This window comes from Gorilla gorilla, chromosome 12, assembly GCF_029281585.2.
Source record: "Gorilla gorilla gorilla isolate KB3781 chromosome 12, NHGRI_mGorGor1-v2.1_pri, whole genome shotgun sequence".
Classification (NCBI taxonomy): domain Eukaryota; kingdom Metazoa; phylum Chordata; class Mammalia; order Primates; family Hominidae; genus Gorilla; species Gorilla gorilla.
The window spans coordinates 85,235,184-85,251,498 of record NC_073236.2 but is presented as its reverse complement, the minus strand read 5'-3'; the positions used below and the strand labels follow the sequence as shown (position 1 = coordinate 85,251,498).

Here is a 16,315-nt window from a genome sequence, read left to right as displayed (position 1 = left end):
CGGCTGCCGGGCGGCTGGGGCGACCGCGGACCGTGCGGGACCGGTAGGGGGCCGCGGGCCGGCCAGGCTCCCCCGCGCCCCTCCTCGTGGTATAGCCTGCGTTTCTTCTACAATGCTGTTATGCTAATCAGGTGACATCACCGCCCAGCACACGGCGAGTGGCTCCTGATAAAATTACAAACCGGCAGCCGCCGCGGGCAGCTGGGAGGAGGTGTGCGCGCTGCGCCCGCGAGCTCACGGGCTCGGCAACCGTGGCATGCTTAGGATTGGCCATATTTAAAAGTTCTGAAGTATAACCTGCGCCTCCTCTTTGCTTCTCCCTCCTCCTCAGTAATTTATTTCGAGCTTCCAGGCAAGGGCCACGGAAGAAGGGAAAGCAAGAAATTAGATGCCTGTGTGGTAACTCCTCGCGGAGCTAAGGTGGACTTTCTTGTAGCCAACTTCCCATCAGATCACCCTGCTGGACTTGCAGACCGGAATGGGGCTCGCCTAAGGAGCCGAGCGCTGCGGAGGCTGCTGCGTGTTGGATGGGAGTGGGAGGGGGCTGGAGCGGGATTTCCAGGGCGCAGTCCTCCGGGTCGTTACGCCGGGCATAATGGAATTGCAGAGGACGTCTAGTATCTCCGGGCCGCTGTCGCCGGCGTACACGGGGCAGGTGCCTTACAACTACAACCAGCTGGAAGGCAGATTCAAGCAGCTGCAAGGTAAGCCCTCTCCCAAAGGCCGGGCCTGTCCTGGGGCCGTGCCAACGGGGGTTCTTGGAGGCTTTATTTGTGACCCTAATGAAGACGGGCGGCTTCACAGCTCGGCCCCAGACCCTGTGGTTGGCTGCGGGCATCCCATTCACTACTTAGGGAAGGCAGTTGCTCATACTCCACTCCAGAAGAGCTACCATTTGGAGTCCCTCTCTCTCCAGCACCCTTTTGGCTTTTTAGGTTGTCAGATAACTGCTGCACACACATTTTCTTTACTTTTAGCTAACTTTACATCCTAGTAGATCAGTGCTCATAGACTTATTAGTATGCAGGTATTTGATTCTGGGTCGCCTCTGGCTCCCAGCCCCCAGCCTCTTACCTCTGGGAAGCTTTAAAGGTGTAAAGTGCCGTGCTCAGACCCAGTCCTGTAGAACAATAGCAAAGGGGAGGAGGGAGTGGTCTTTTTGTTCCTAAGCCTTCGGTAAATCACAGTTTTTTATTCAGAAGCTTAATTTTAATTTTTGTGATGTGTTGGGAAGAGCCTTCCCATCTATTTAGTGGGCTATATAATTTCTAATGAAAGCCAGTTATTGTCATTTCAACGCTATGGGTTGGATTAGTTGGATCAATTACAGGTTTCTTGGAGTCTTTTTAAGGCTCAGACAATTGAATGAGTCCAATATTTTACTGAACATATTTTTAGGTAGAGCAGAAGCCTGTGTGTGCACCAGTGTGCTGTTTTCCCTGCGGCCCCTGCACCCCTCAGCTGTCCCTGCCCAGCCAGCAGGCCCTGGCTAGCAGTGTCTCAGAGCTTATACGTGAAAAAAGGTTCCTAACTGAAAACAGAACTCCTTCCGTTTGGAAGCCCCTGGAGTCAGTAGTAGTCTGGGAATGGCTCTAGCACTGTAAAAAAGTAGTATTCGAGGACTGTGTGTTTCTTATTTTAACCTTCTCAGTGCTGCAAATGTGGTTCCTGTGAGGAGGAGGAAGGAAGGAAGCCGCTCAGCCCTAGAATGTTTTTCATTGGGAAGAGGGGGGAGGATGTCTTTCATTCATTGGTTTATTTGTCTTGTGAAATAGTTGACAGTAATGACACTTCTCTGGAAAACGAGGCAGAACAGGACGTGATTTTAAACATTTGCTGGGCTGTGCCGCATTCCTCTGGCAAGTTAGCTCAGAGGAAGCTCCCTTCGCTCTAGGGAACGGCTCTGTGTCTCTTTGGTTCATTTCTCTTGAGCTCTTCGGCAGTCAAATTTGCTTTTTTGAAAACTTAAGCTGGGGGCGCTTGCAAGTAGTAAATAGAGGAGTTGGGGTGGGGGGGGGCGTTCATTATCTAGGTCTGTTAGGGGCCTTACGGTTTTCGGGTCGGAGAATCCACTGCGTGCTCCTCCTCTTCCCCTGGCCCGGACTCCCAGCTTCATTGTGTCATCCCGCCTAGGGGAAAGCACCCACCGGGATCGTCAGCCCACTCCACCGCCAGCCTAGCCTGGAAGTCTCAGAAAAAAAGCAAAACTGGGAGAAAATAGAAGGTGTGAGGGAGGAGTGCACCCCTAGGCCCACCCATAACAAAAGGCTGTTATTCCGAAAGGGCTGAGGAAGGTTGTAAAACTGCTCGCTGAGAAGGGTGGAGCCTACACACAGGAAATGTCTTAACTGTCCTCTCTGGACAACGTAAAGTTTAAATTTAAAAAAAATCATGTGCCCCTGATATTTTACCTCATACGCTGTTTCTCAAGGAAATCCCTTCGAAAGGGGTAAGCTTCGTGTTTTGTGTGGTAGCTTTAAAAATAATTTTTTTTAGTGTGACCCTTGTCTCCTAATTTAGCCCCAGTGACTTTCTTATTTTTAAATATTGTGGTTTAGGAGTTGCACAAGTTTAGTGTTGGTATTTCTGTAACAGAAAACCACCCATGTTGAGGAATTGAGAAAGGGTGAATTAACTTTCAAGTACGGTGGACCTCAGGAGAATTACACACATTTGTCAGCATCCTTCAGAACAAATGAACCGATTGCATTTTAAACAATCCTAGGAGAATTTTGATTAAACACACACACACAAAACCTTTCTTCAATTCCCATCCCTGGTTTTGTGTTTTGTTTGGTATTTGTAGTTCTGATTATCACATATTTTTGATAACATATAATTTCTATCTGCTGATGTAATTTTGTACATTCCTGCAAGGGTGCCTTTTTTTACTCTTCTGAGTATAATCTTTCCTAGCACATAATCTCTGAATATTGGCAAAATGCTCGTCTGAAACTGTATTGGGTTTTTTGTTTTCGTTTTAAGAGACAGGGTCTCACTCTGTTGCCCAGGCTATAGTGCAGTGGCACAATCACGACTCAACAGCAGCCTTGAAGTCCTGGCTCAAGCCATCCTCCCACCTCAGCCTCCCAAGTAGCTGGGACTATACCATGTTTGGCTAATTTTTAAATTTTTTGTAGAAGCAGAGTCTCACCATGTTGCTCAGGCTGGTGTTGAACTCCTGGCCTCAAATGATCCTCCTGCCTTCACTTCCCAAAGTGTTGGGATCACAGATGTGAGCTACCTTGCCAGTCCTGTATTGGGTTTTTAATGCCTCTGATATGAACTTATTTATGTATTGTCTGTGCCTGATAGTGCTATGATTTTTCTGGAGTTGTTTCTGCATTTTGGCTGGTTTCAAGTTACTTTCCACACTGGGTCCTAAAAATTTCAGGAGGTGTCCCATAGAATGAGATTTGGAGTTCTGGCTAAGGAGAATATAATTTTAAAATGAGTCTGGTCTATTTAGATAAAATGGTTTATAGCGATTTATAGTTTATAAATTTATAGAGATATTATAAATTTATAGTTTAAATATAGTTATATATAAATATAAATCGAGTTATATATTTATATATAAATATAGTTATATATAGTTTACAATAAAAATAAGGATAGTCATAAATATATAGTTTATAGAGATTTATGGTTTGTAGAGATTTATAGTTTGTAGAGATTTGTGGGTCAGTAAATAAGTGTGATTAAAAAAAAAAACCTCATTGAGATACAAGAGGCTTTATCACACGAAGGCTCCTGGCATAAGAACACAAGCCCTTCAACCTCTGATGGCTTTAGCATTCACCACCAACACCCAACACCCAACACACACACACCCCTTCCTCTTTTTCTTTTTCAGATTTTCACCTGCAAAATTAAGTTATCACTCTTCTCAGAATCAGTTCATGTATCGTATAAAGTTGTATTTGATGTTTTTTTCTCTATTAAATAAAAGAGGAATGTTGAAATACAGCAAAACCCAACCTCCCATATTTAGAGAACTGTGTAGTAACAGAGGTGCAGGTTCATGATAACCATCTCTCCACTTCACATCAGCCAGCTTAACTCCTCATGAGAGAACACTCATCATGCCACTTTCCCCCTCAGAAACAGTTGCTTGTGCCATTGTGTAAATGAAGTTCCAGAGTCTAGCTTGGCCTTCAAAGATTCTCCCTAAAATGGCCCCACTCCACTTCTTATTCTAATATATTCCATTCAAACCTGGTAGGCAGGCCTACAGCTTTTTATAAAACCCATCCCTGGGTTTCACGCTTATCTTCTGCGTTTTGCCTCAAATGCCTACTCTTCCATTTCATCTATAGAAATGCTTACTTTTCTTTTCTTTTTTTTTTTTTTTTTTTTTTTTTTTTTTTGAGGCAAGGTCTGCCTCTGTTGCTCAGGCTGGAGTGCTATGGTGTGATGATCTTGGCTCACTGCAACCTCTGCCTCCCAGGCTCAAGTGATTCTCCCACCTCAGTCTCCCCAGTAGCTGGGACTACAGGCACTTGCCACCAAACCCTGCTTTGTGTGTGTGTGTGTGTGTGTGTGTGTGTGTGTGTGTGTGTGTGTGTGTGTTTTGTAGAGACAGGGTTTCACCATGTTGCCCAAACTGGTCTTGAACTCATGAGCTCAAGTGATTGGTCTGCCTCGGCCTCCCAAAATGCTGGGATCACAGGTGTGAGCCACTGCACCCGGCCTAGAAATGCTTACCATTTTTAAAGAGTATGCCTGCATTCCAATTATTCCATAAAGTTTCTTCTTTCTTGTCAGAGTTACTGGGAAAAACGATTTTGTTGAGTGCTTACCATGTACCAGTCAGAGCTTTCTATATGGAATTTTGTCTGGTCTTTATAACATACCTGTGAAGTTTTAGAGGTGAGAAGATAGAGGCAAGTAACTCGTCCAAGTTCACAGGCATTGTTGAGTTTAGGCTGCACGGTGTTCTGTAACTTTCTCCTTTCAGACTTCTAGATGTTTATATTTATATATATTTTTTCTTTTAAATGAAAGAATGGCAATGTGAAATGCCCACCCTAACCTGGTTCCCTCTCCTGCCAACCTGCCCCTGGAGAACTGATTCTATTGGCTCTGGCTGTGAAGTTGTAATGTAGACAGGATCTAGTTAAAAAGCATCAAAGTGAACTTTGTCTGCTTTGCAGCCAGATGCTGACACTCCGCATCTGATCTTTCTGGAGAAGGTGCATTCTCTAGCTATTCTGGCTCAGTGCGTTTGCACCAGGAGAGGTATGAAGTGCTCTGTCTTCCTTGGGACATAGAGATTAAAGAATTTCAGGTCATGAAATGCATTACTGCCAAGTTTATTACGTATTGAGAGTTGTCTTGTTGAATTTCTTAATTTTTTAAATTTCTTAACTCTTAGAAAGTGAAGTGCTGATTTTATACCTCTGAATCATGAAGAAAATTTATTCTTTTTTTTTTTTTTTTTTTTTTTTGAGACAGGGTCTCACCCTGTCGCTCAGGCTGGAGTGCAGTGGCGCGATCTCGGCTCGCTGCAACCTCTGCCTTCCGGGTTCAAGCGATTCTCCTGCCTCAGCCTCCTGAGTAGCTGGGATTACAGGCGTGCACCACCACACCCCGGCTAATTTTTTTGTATTTTTAGTAGAGACGGGGTTTCAGCATGTTGGTCGGGCTGGTCTTGAGCTCCTGACCACCTGATCTGCCCATCTCAGCCTCCCAAAGTGCTGGGATTACAGGCGTGAGCCACCACACCAAGCCATTTTATTCTAAAGTTTTTAGTAAATCTAGTTTGTTATGCTACCTAAATGTTTGTCTTACTTTCTTAAACCGAGAGAAAGAAGATTGCTGGGTTTACAACCATTTGTCATGAAGAAAATTTGCTCTTAAGTTCTTAAATTTAAAGTAATATCTTTCGAGTATTTCCCATTGTGTCACTGAAAAGAATTAATGACATGGTTATTTGTGGGGAAGGGGAATAAGAGGAGACAGGATTTATATAAGAACATTTTGGGGTCTGATGAAAGCATAAAAGATTGGCTTTTTGGTCTGGATACCTGCCAATACTGTAGTTTTTATAAACCCAGACAACTTGGTTGAATGTCTTCCCTCAAAATAAATAAAAATTCCTTTTACCAGTTTACCAGACTTTCAGCTCAAAATTTAATTTTCCTACAGATTTGTGAATTAGAATCCCTTTTAGATGGTATAGTAATAATAATTGTTAATGACCATAGCACTTAACTTTGATATAGATCATCTTGTTTAATTAATTAAATGAGATTATTCACAGTACACAGTATGGGATCTAGTACTTAGTAAATTATAAATAAACGTGTTTCCTTAGTAATAATAATCCTGTGAGGGTAGATATCCTTTTTTTGTTTGTTTGTTTATTTTTAAGATGGAGTCTCACTCTGTTGCCCAGGCTGGAGTGCAGCAGCGTGATCTCGACTTACTGCAACCTCCGCCTCCCATGTTCAAGCGATTCTCCTGCCTCAGTCTCCTGAGTAGCTGGGATTACAGCCACCTGCCACCACGCCCGGCTAATTTTTGCATTTTTAGTAGAGACGGGGTTTCGCCATATTGGCCAGGCTGGTCTCGAACTCCTGACCTTGTGATCTGCCTGCCTTGGCCTCCCCAAGTGCTGATCATGCCCGGCAAGGGTAGCTATTCTCGTACTTTTTGTAGATAAAGAAATAGATCATTGGATTATTATCCATCTGTATGAGGCTGGCTTTCCAGAATTCAGGTTTTCTGACTCCAAATTTGATGCTCTTCCCGTAGTACCACAAAGTGTGGGTTAGATGTGGATCATGGCACCCAAATAACTTGAATACATACTGCTGGCATGGAAGATTAATGTGTTAAGGGAGCTGCCCAGATTTCTGGACATGGGCTGCTCTCAGTTTTTGTTGCATTAGGAATATTGACAGTCAAGGGAATACCAACTTTTTCTTAAATCTAATATTTTAATAGGAAGAACATTAAAAGGATTCTTGGAGGCTAGTTATATAGAAGAGGAAGGTGATAGATAACTCCTTTTGAGGAAAAGATAGCACTTTTCTTAGGAGAGTCAGCCTAAAATCTGCCTGGCTGCTGAGAAAGCTTTCTGGATGATGGTTCCATGTCATCACCTCTCCTCACTCCTCATTCTTGGAAAAAGGGGTCTGCACAGCCTCACTGCTGCTTCGTCTGCTTTAGTCTCTTTTCATGGCTTCCTAAAGTGTCCCCGTGCAGTTATCCCAGTCTCCCCACAGCAGGGCCCTGAGAAGAGTGCTCTGTGCAAACATGTCTGGGATTCATCTTTGCTGGGATTTGACTCCAGTCCCAGCTGCAGCTCCTGCCACACCTCTACCCCACAGAAGTTGTGATTCCTTAAACCTGCCCTGCATTTTCGCACTCTTGACACCCTGCCCTCTTGGTTTCTTCTGCTGGGAATCATTTCATGTGTCAGGATCAGTCTTTTGAGGTTCAGTTCAGATGCCACTTATTCTAGGCATTCCAGGAGGTTGGGGAGGTGAACATCCCTGCTTGGACTCCCTTCCTTTTAAGATTTGAAGTTTCAGCGCTTGATCATTCACCTGTGATTTTCCATTACTGCCTTTTGTTACAGTTCCAGTCTTTGTCTTTTTGTTTTCCCTATATTTCGTGAAGTCTGGGAGCCTAAAGACCAAAGTCTGAATAGTCTGTCTTACACATAGAAGCCGCTAAATATTTGCTAAAGAGCAAAATTAATGAAGTAAGTGTTACAGACTCCCTTATTGCTGTGGTTCCCAAATTGAGGTTCTCAAAATGAGGTCCCCAGGTCAGCATCAGCATCATCTGGGAATTGGCTAGAAATGTAAAATCTCAGATCTCCACTTCTCACCTACTGAATAAGAAATTCTAGGGTGGGTCCTACCAATAAGTGTTTCCAGCTACTCTGCCAGGTGGTTCTGGTGCACACTAAAATTTGAGAAATAGTCCCTTATTGGATCATTTGTACAATCTTTGCAAAATTTTGTGGTGGGGATGGAGGAGCAGACTCTTTAAGTTGCTCCCAAACAGGAGCAGGTATTATACCTGATTTCTTATAGAAGAATGAAGAGTTGGGGGAAAATATGTTTTTTAGAACAAAATTGTGAAACAGTGGGAAAAACATTAGCTAGTCAGGAATGGACTCTGTCCTGCTTAAATTAGAGAAGCCGTTGAACATCTGTCTCAGCCACCTCTTCTGCCTCAGATGACCCTCAGGTGGGGTCAGTTACCTGCCTCAGTTCTCCCACAGTTGGCTCAAGAGCCACTATAGAAAGAGATATAAGTTTAGAAAAAATAGAGATAAACCTAATAGTGTGTGTAGGCTCTAAGGGTAGTTCAGTAAGGCATCAAGGTTAGTTTCGCTTATATTCTTAATAAATAATCTATTGAATTTAACCTTAAAAAACAAAAATCCCAGCAACTTGGCATCTGTAAGGGAGACAGATCAATATCTAGGCTGCTTTCCTTATTTGAATAACTGCCAGGTCTGCTTCACAAGATTGTGTTGACCAACAAATGATATGATCTATATGAAGTTTCCCTGGAAACATCCATGTACTATTAAAATGTGAAGGATGGCTGTTGTTTCCATGACTGTATTCCTTTTAAAGAAAACTTCTACATATAAATGAACACTGACAATTCCAGTATTGTTGATTACTAGTAACTATAGTACAGCAATTCAAGTAAGGACTTCAGGGTTTGTTTTTTCTTTTAACCTTCTGGAAAATAATGTGGACAGTGACAGAGCATTAAGTTTTTAGTTAATGATAGCTCCACCTCTTGTGCACATAATCAAAACAGACCAGGTGGGGTTTAGCCACTTGTAGATCCTAGTGCCTTTTCTCTCTTGACAACTTTCTATCAACTCTGAAACCCAGCTATGAAAAAAACAAATGAAAGGGGGAAATAAAGGATAAGGGCATTGTAAGCATTTTTCTTTTTTCTTTTCTTTTTTTTTTTTTTTTTGTTGAGATGGAGTCTCACTATGTCGCCCAGGCTGGAGTGCAGTGGCATGATCTCGGCTCACCGCAACGTCCGCCTCTGGGTTCAAGCAATTCTCTTGCCTCAGCCTCCCGAGTAGCTGGGATTATAGGCGCCCACCACCACGCCCAGCTAATTTTTGTATTTTTAGTAGAGATGGGGTTTCGCCATGTTGGCCAGGCTGATCTCTAACTCCTGACCTCAGGTGATCCACCCCCCTTGGCCTCCCAAAGTCCTGGAATTATAAGCGTGAGCCACTGCGCCTGGCCCCTGTAAGCATGTTTTTCAAATGTTTAATATTCTCTGCTGCATTGACTTTAAAGTTTGACAGGCCGAGTTCAGTGTCTCATGTCTGTAATACCAGCTCTTTGGGAGGTCAAGGCAGGCAGATCACCTGAGGTCAGGAGTTCGAGACCAGCCTGGTCAACATGGTGAAACCCTGTCTCTACTAAAAATACAAAAATTAGCTGGGCATGGTGGTACACGCCTGTAGTCCCAGCTACTTGGGAGGCTGAGGCATGAGGATTGCTTGAACCTGGGAGGAAAAGGTTGCAGTGAGCCAAGATTGCGCCACTGCACTCCAGCCTGGGCGTCAGAGTGAGACTCCATCTCAAAAAAAAAAAAAGTTTGATGATTGTTAAATCATTTTGTTGGTGCAGAGAACCTGCCATTTAAAATGGCAGTTGTTGGCACTAACTTAGACTACTTTAAAAGCAGGAAGGATCCTAGGAAATAAAATACTAAAATAGAACTTTAAAAAATACAGGGCTTGCTCTTTTGGTATTCTACTTACTTATTAACAAATATTTATTGATTACCTGCTTTCCAGTGAGCAGCTGTCATCTGGTTAAAAAGTGCATGGGTGTGTTTCAGCTGTGCTGGAAATGCTGGCTAAGCCAACTGATTAATAGAAGCAAGTGGAGAAATAAACTTGATCTAGGTAAGAGGTGAGGAACTGAGGTAGGGGAATCTGCAGGTTCAGGGTTACTGGAGCTTAAAGTACAGAGTGAGGATGGGGTGGTAGGAAGGATTCTAGAAGGATAATAAAGGACGCAAGGCTCTGTTAGGTTAAGGAGTTTGGACGTAAGGCAGTGGGAAGGTACTGGAGAATTTTTATTTATTTATTTATTTTTGGAAACAGGGTCTCTGTCACACAGGCTGGAGTGCAGTGGCACAATCTTGGCTCACTGCAACCCTCTACCTCTTGGGCTCAAGCCATCCTTCCACCTCAGCCTCCCAAGTAGCTGGGACTACAGGCATGCACCACCATGCCCAGCAATACTGGAGGATTTTAAATAGGAGAGGATTTTAAATCTGGATTTTTAATTTAATTTTATTATTTTTATTTGTATATATTCACGGATTGCAAGTACAATTTGCTACATTCATGTATTGCATTGTGGTGAAGTCAAGGCCTTGAGTGTATCTATTACTGGAGCAATGCACATGATATCCACCAGGCAGCCTCTCATCCACTTTTTAAACATAAATATACCTATTTACATTTATATATAAATTTCTTAACTCTGGTCACTGAGGCATGCTTTATTCTCTCTCTCTATATATAGAAAGGCTAGTCTGACTGCTGGTATGATGATCGTTTTGGAGCTTGCTGGTCAAGGAAGGAGACAGAAGACCAGTGTTTTATTTGGTGGAGTGAGAAACTTAGAAATGACATAACCTCCTAGAATTTTGAAAGTGAAATAGGGGACTTAGAACCTTGTTATTCAGTATAGATAGATGACTTGGGGTTTGTTGGAAATACAGCCTCTCAGGCCGACCTCCCCACAGACCTCCTAAGTCAGAATCTCATCTTTTAAAAATCCCCAAGTGCTTTGTATGCCTGTTCATGTTTAAGAAGCACTGCTGGCAGTGTGTGGCGGCTCACGCCTTAATCCCAGCACTTTGGGAGGCTGAGGCAGGCGGATCACCAGAGGTCGGGAGTTCGAGACCAGCCTGGCCAAGATGGTGAAACCCCGTCTCTACTAAAAATACAAAAATCAGCCGGTTGTGGTGGCGCACATCTGTAATCCCAGCTACTCTGGGAGGCAGAAGTTGCAGTGAGTCGAGATTGCACCACTGCATTCTAGCCTGGGCAACAGAGTAAGACTGTCTCAAAAAAAAAAAAAAAAAAAAAAAAAAAGAAGCACTGCCTTGGAAGTAATGGTGTCTGCCTTCTAACTCCTATGAACAGACAAGGAAATAGTTTCATTAAATGGAGGAGTTTTTTGTTTTTTTGAATAAACTGGATTATTTTAAATATAAAAATAATCTTGAGTATAATAGTTAATTAAAGGAAGTTTAGTATTGCTCTAGGAGATTATAGGGCTTTAAAACATAGTTAACTAATTCTGAGCTTTGGAAGTCTTTTATAGAATTTGGCTGGGATTTTCCTATTTGCTAGTGCTGCAGTTCTAGAAATTTGTGAGGTAAAAAAACAGTTTCTTTTCATATTTACCCGTTGATATTAATGGAGAATCACAAAAATACCCTGGGCCAGTTTCTCTAAATTATTCCAGAATTTCAGCATGATGTCCTGGGAAGTAGAGATTTATGAGTCCATACCTGTTTTATGACTTAAACCTTTTAAATACTTTAAAACTATTTTTTTCAGGAACAAAGCACAAATACTCTTCTTCAGCCACGCTTCATCTTAGTAGAATGATCCTATATTAAATGAATGTTCCTGTTCTTGCAGTTGGTTAGACTTCAGTCTAGTTTCATGCACATCAAACTTACCTAGTGGTGCCTTTAGGTTTTAGCGCTAATAGTGGATTTGAAGTATGTGAAATATCTGTTACATGATAAGTGCTCATTTCCTCTGAGTTTGTAGGTGAAACTTTAAAATTACTGGTTATTGATTGGGTAGGGGAGAAAAAACACCTGCTGAAACTTGTTGGCCGGAAGTTTTTGCCCCTGGGAAGAAGAAAGGAACGGGGTGGGGGAGATAAGGGAATTCAGTTCTTGGCTGGCAACACTCCAGAACCGTCCTGATGGAAGGGTTGTGGCCAGTTGAAAGCAGCAGTACTGAAGAGGGGACTGGGGGTTGTTCTTTCAAAGGCAGGGTTGAAGGTTATTAATGGACTAAGTTAAATTTCTAGCTGTTCCTTCCTGTTACTCTAGATACTTTTTATATATTTATTATGTCACAGCAGTATTGATGCCCTGAAAAGAAAGAAAAGTGAAAGAATAGTTCACGTAAGATCCCACAAGTCCTACAGATTTTAACTTTGCAATAGTTAATGTATGTAAGCACACACATATACATACACATGCAGTTTAGAAGTGTTATATAGACGAGTTTTGTCTTGGCTTTTTATTTTTTACTTAACATCATCTTAAGCTTTTCATATGTGGTTATTTCTGTGCCTCTTACCAAATATTGGCAATTCACTTTCCAAATCAGACAATTACTTACCAGTCTGAGAGCCTGCTTCTCATCTATGGGATGAAGGTCATACAAATTCTGTGTAATGAGATTGTTGTAAGAATTAGGTGAGATTCTCTGTGGAAACTGTGTTTGGCACAGTCCCTGGTACATAATAAGGGCTCATAGGATTATTACAGATCCTAGTTAAATGGCAAGGCAGGGCCCAGCAGGGTGAGCCTTGTAAACTTGAGTGCCTCAACTCCCACCCCCACCCCCACCCCCAAACCTGTTCTGGGTGTGGTTTCCTTTAGCATGTTAGGAGAGTGTTTAGTTTGCCTGAAAATGCACCCAACTGAAACCATCCCCCCTCCCTTTAGAAAGATTAGAAGGTTCAGTCACTTGGGCCTGGTGACTTTTGATGTAGTTTGAAGGTCACAATGGTGGTTCCTCTCCCAAGTTCATAAAAGCCTCTGGAGCAGCTATTGCTGCAGCCAGAGAGCATCCAGCACTTGGTCAGAGAGCCGCCTTTGTCAGAGAGCGCTCCTGTAGCCAGACTCATATTAACTGCCCCCCATGGGTGTGTTGAATGCCTCTACTGTGTTTGCCTTTGAAAGGCCCTTCTTAGCCTTTCTCTCTCCCCCAACCCCATTTTCAAGAGGCACAAGACCTTTAAGTAGCAAATACAGTAATCACAGTAGCATGGAGACACAGGCTGGCCTATATTTGGTTTCACAAAGGCCTTGTGAAAGAGCTGGCCTTAAAGTCCCTTTTTAATGCTGAAATTATGCAAGTGGAAAGTTAATTTGAGGATCACTGAGGCACGCTTTATTCATGAAGAATGTGAGCAAAACATAAATACAAAGTCTGGAGGCTCTGTTCTACGCTGGTGGCAAGGAAATTACATAGGCGGTATCTTTATTTGGCTGAATCCCCCTCCCTCCACCAAGAGTGCAACTGTGATAGAATTTTGGAGTGAGAGCTATTGTTTTAAGCACTGACTGGTTGCAGGTGTGTGTGTGCATGTTGCCTCAAACTCTCTACAAACCATAGACATGAGTTTGGTGGAATTGGCGTGCCAACAGTGGTTACAGCTAAGATTGTAGAAGACCAAACATTCTGTTGGAATGTGACCTTAACATTTTGAATTATGTTTCTTAAGTAAGAGAAATTTTGAAGGTCTATTTTATTTTTATCTTTATTCTTTGAAGGTCTGCTTTAAAGTTTACCGTGTCTTTGAAAGTCTATGTAGTCTGTTGAACTCTTAAATCCCAGTGAGTTCCTATAGATTGCTAGCTTGAGTGTATAGTATTTGAGATGTGAGTAAAGTCTAGTGCAAAGTGTGTTTCTTGTGCTTGAAAATGGTGCCCTGATTTCTACTGAGGGAGACATTTATTCCTATAAAGGTTTAAACGACTTGCTGTACAATTCAGTCTTGCAATGACAGAGAGATTACACGCTATCTGCAAACAACTGCCAAGCAGATGAAATCCTGGCTGTGCGAAGTCTGCGGTGAAGAGTGGTGGGGGTGGCCAGGAGAGCAGTGGAAGGGAAGTGGCTCAGAACATTGTAGTGGTGGTTTGGCGTGCCTGTCAAGGGCTGTCGGACGTTTTCTCTCGCATTTCAGAAACAAGGGTGGTGGGAAACACATGGGCCGTGGATTTGCATAAACCAACAGTCAAATCCTAGCTCTACCAGTGACTTCACTGAGCCTCATTTTCTTCAGAGGGAAAGAATAAATAGCCCTTGGGGTGATTGTGAAGCCTAATTAGGTATGTTTTAATTGTATTAAGAGGATGACGAGTTCACCGTTTGCCAGGGAGTTTTCCGGTTTTAGTGCCAAACATTCCACATCCAGGGAATCTTCCTCAGTCCCAGGCACACTGGGTGGTGAGTCCCCCAGTTATATATGAAGATACCTATTACTGTTCCCTAATTGTATGTACACACACACACACACACACACACACACACACACACACACACATATAAATAAAGGGCTTCTGTTCTGGAAGCTGGCTGCCTATTACTGTGTACCTGATACTCAGTGGGTATTTGTGAACTCCCAGGAGGATAGTGTGTGTGTGTGTATCTCTGTATTCCTTCTTAGGGATGGCATACAAATAAATGTTTCATGAATAAAGGGATGAATGAGTAGGTAAAGTAATGTAAGCAGTAATGCATATGTTTTAAAGTGACTTGGCTGGTTTTCCTTCCAGGGGCCTCTTCCCTGAGAAAAGAGCCACTTAATAAATGATGTCTTGAATGAAAGAATACATCATGAAAATAATTTTGTCCATGATGTGGCTAAACTAAAACTCCGGGAAGGGCTTAGGCTGGGCCTATCTACTTTTTTTGATAAAATGAAATTTAATATGACCCTAGTGACAGCCTCCCCTCATCCCCTTAAAGCTCGAATTTAGGGAACTCTTGTGGTTGGACTCTCACATACTCCCTAGGACTCTGCTGGGTGCTGGGGAATTTACTAAACTTTGGTGAGGAGAAGAGGAGATGAGAGGGAAGCCACCGTACTAAGGTACTTAGGGAGACAGAAACAGTTCCCTAGAAATTAGACATCACATTGTCTTTTTCCCTCCTTTCTTTTGAATGAGATGGGGCAAGAATATTTGGACCAGGATAAAGTTTTAAGATGCATTTACACAAATGTAATCAGGTTACATAGCAAAAAATGTAAAAAATGTACCCTGGGAAATTGAAATCTATCCATTCTTCTAGGTGTGGCAGCTTATTCAGATTTTTATGTTGTGTGACCATAAAACGAACACAGCTTTTCTAACCGCGAGTGTCTTTGTTTACAGAGATAACAGTGTGAGTAATGCTTTGCTAGAAGCCGGGCAGTTAAATCACACTCTGAGCAAATAGAGGCTGGGCTTCAGAAACTTAGATAGCACATGAATGTGCAAACTTGGTCTTTTAAACTGAAGACATATCTGAAAGAAAACTGCTTTTGGCCCATGAACTACTTTCCCAGCCCTTTGTGCCTCCCAATCTCTGCCCCCCTTTACAAAAAATCTTTGTTTTTCCTCTACAAATATACATATATGATTTCAATTTGGAGGTGGGATGTTATTTTTTCACTTGAAACACAAGGAAGCAATTTTTAAAAGTCATACTCGTTCAGCAGTGGGCTTGACTGTAGCCAGTTTGACTAGGAGTTCTTGGCCACAGAACCATACACTGCAGTCTTCATCAGGGTAGTAAATTCAGATGGGTTTTTGGAAAGGGAGAGGGCTGGAGTTGAGGGAAGGGCACTAGAGCAGTGTGACCCACGGCCCAGGAGCAGTGTGAGTGGGAAGGGGCTCTAGAAGCTGACTGCCTTTGTGTTTGCCACAGCGTGCTGGGAATCAGATGAGAAGGCGGGCCCAGACCCCACCAGATACTCATCTCAGCCGTTGTTGTCATTAAATGATTCTGAAATGACCTTTCTTACCTCAGTTTCCTGTGAGCTCATAGTTGTCTGCAGATGTGAATTATGTCATTGATCTTTGCTCCCTCTTTGCTTATAAGGAGTAGCTGTTCTGCTCCATGTTCCTGGAAGAGGAAAGTGATGCACAGGTCACTTGGTAAAGCGGTCCCCAGCCTTTTTGGCACCAGGGACTGGTTTTGTAGAAGACAATTTTTCCACAGACAGGGTGGAGGAAATGGGGAGTTGGTTTCGTGATGAAACTCTTCCACCTCAGATCATCAGGCATTAGATTCTTATTAAGGAGTGGTAACCTAGATCCTTTGCATGCACAGTTCATGATAGGGTTTGGCTCCTATGAGAATGCCGCTGCTGATCTGACAGGAGGCAGAGCTCAGGCAGTAATGTTTCCCATCCACCACTCACCTCCTGCTGTGTGGCCGGTTCCTAATAGGCCACGGGCCAGGACCAGTACCGGTCTGTGACCTGGGGGTTGGGGACCCCTGACTCGGTGATTCAGCAGTTGATTTGGGATCCTCTGTCTTTGT

At 42.9% G+C, this 16,315-nt stretch overlaps 1 protein-coding gene across 7 annotated transcripts in view; it reads left to right on the top strand.

Annotated features, from left to right (window-relative positions):
* The window catches only part of SPTBN1 (spectrin beta, non-erythrocytic 1), a 212,595-nt gene that overhangs the window by 100,208 nt on the left and 96,072 nt on the right, over positions 1-16,315 (top strand). The window contains exon 1 of one of the 7 annotated variants that reach the window (XM_019021069.4): positions 48-704. The exons of 5 other annotated variants lie outside the window; for them this stretch is intronic. In XM_019021069.4, coding sequence (XP_018876614.2) covers positions 596-704 — 109 coding nt within the window. In that variant the 5' untranslated portion in view covers positions 48-595. Of the gene's footprint in view, positions 1-47; positions 705-16,315 lie in introns of those variants that run through there. One more of the 7 variants, XM_063696186.1, reaches the window with a different exon arrangement.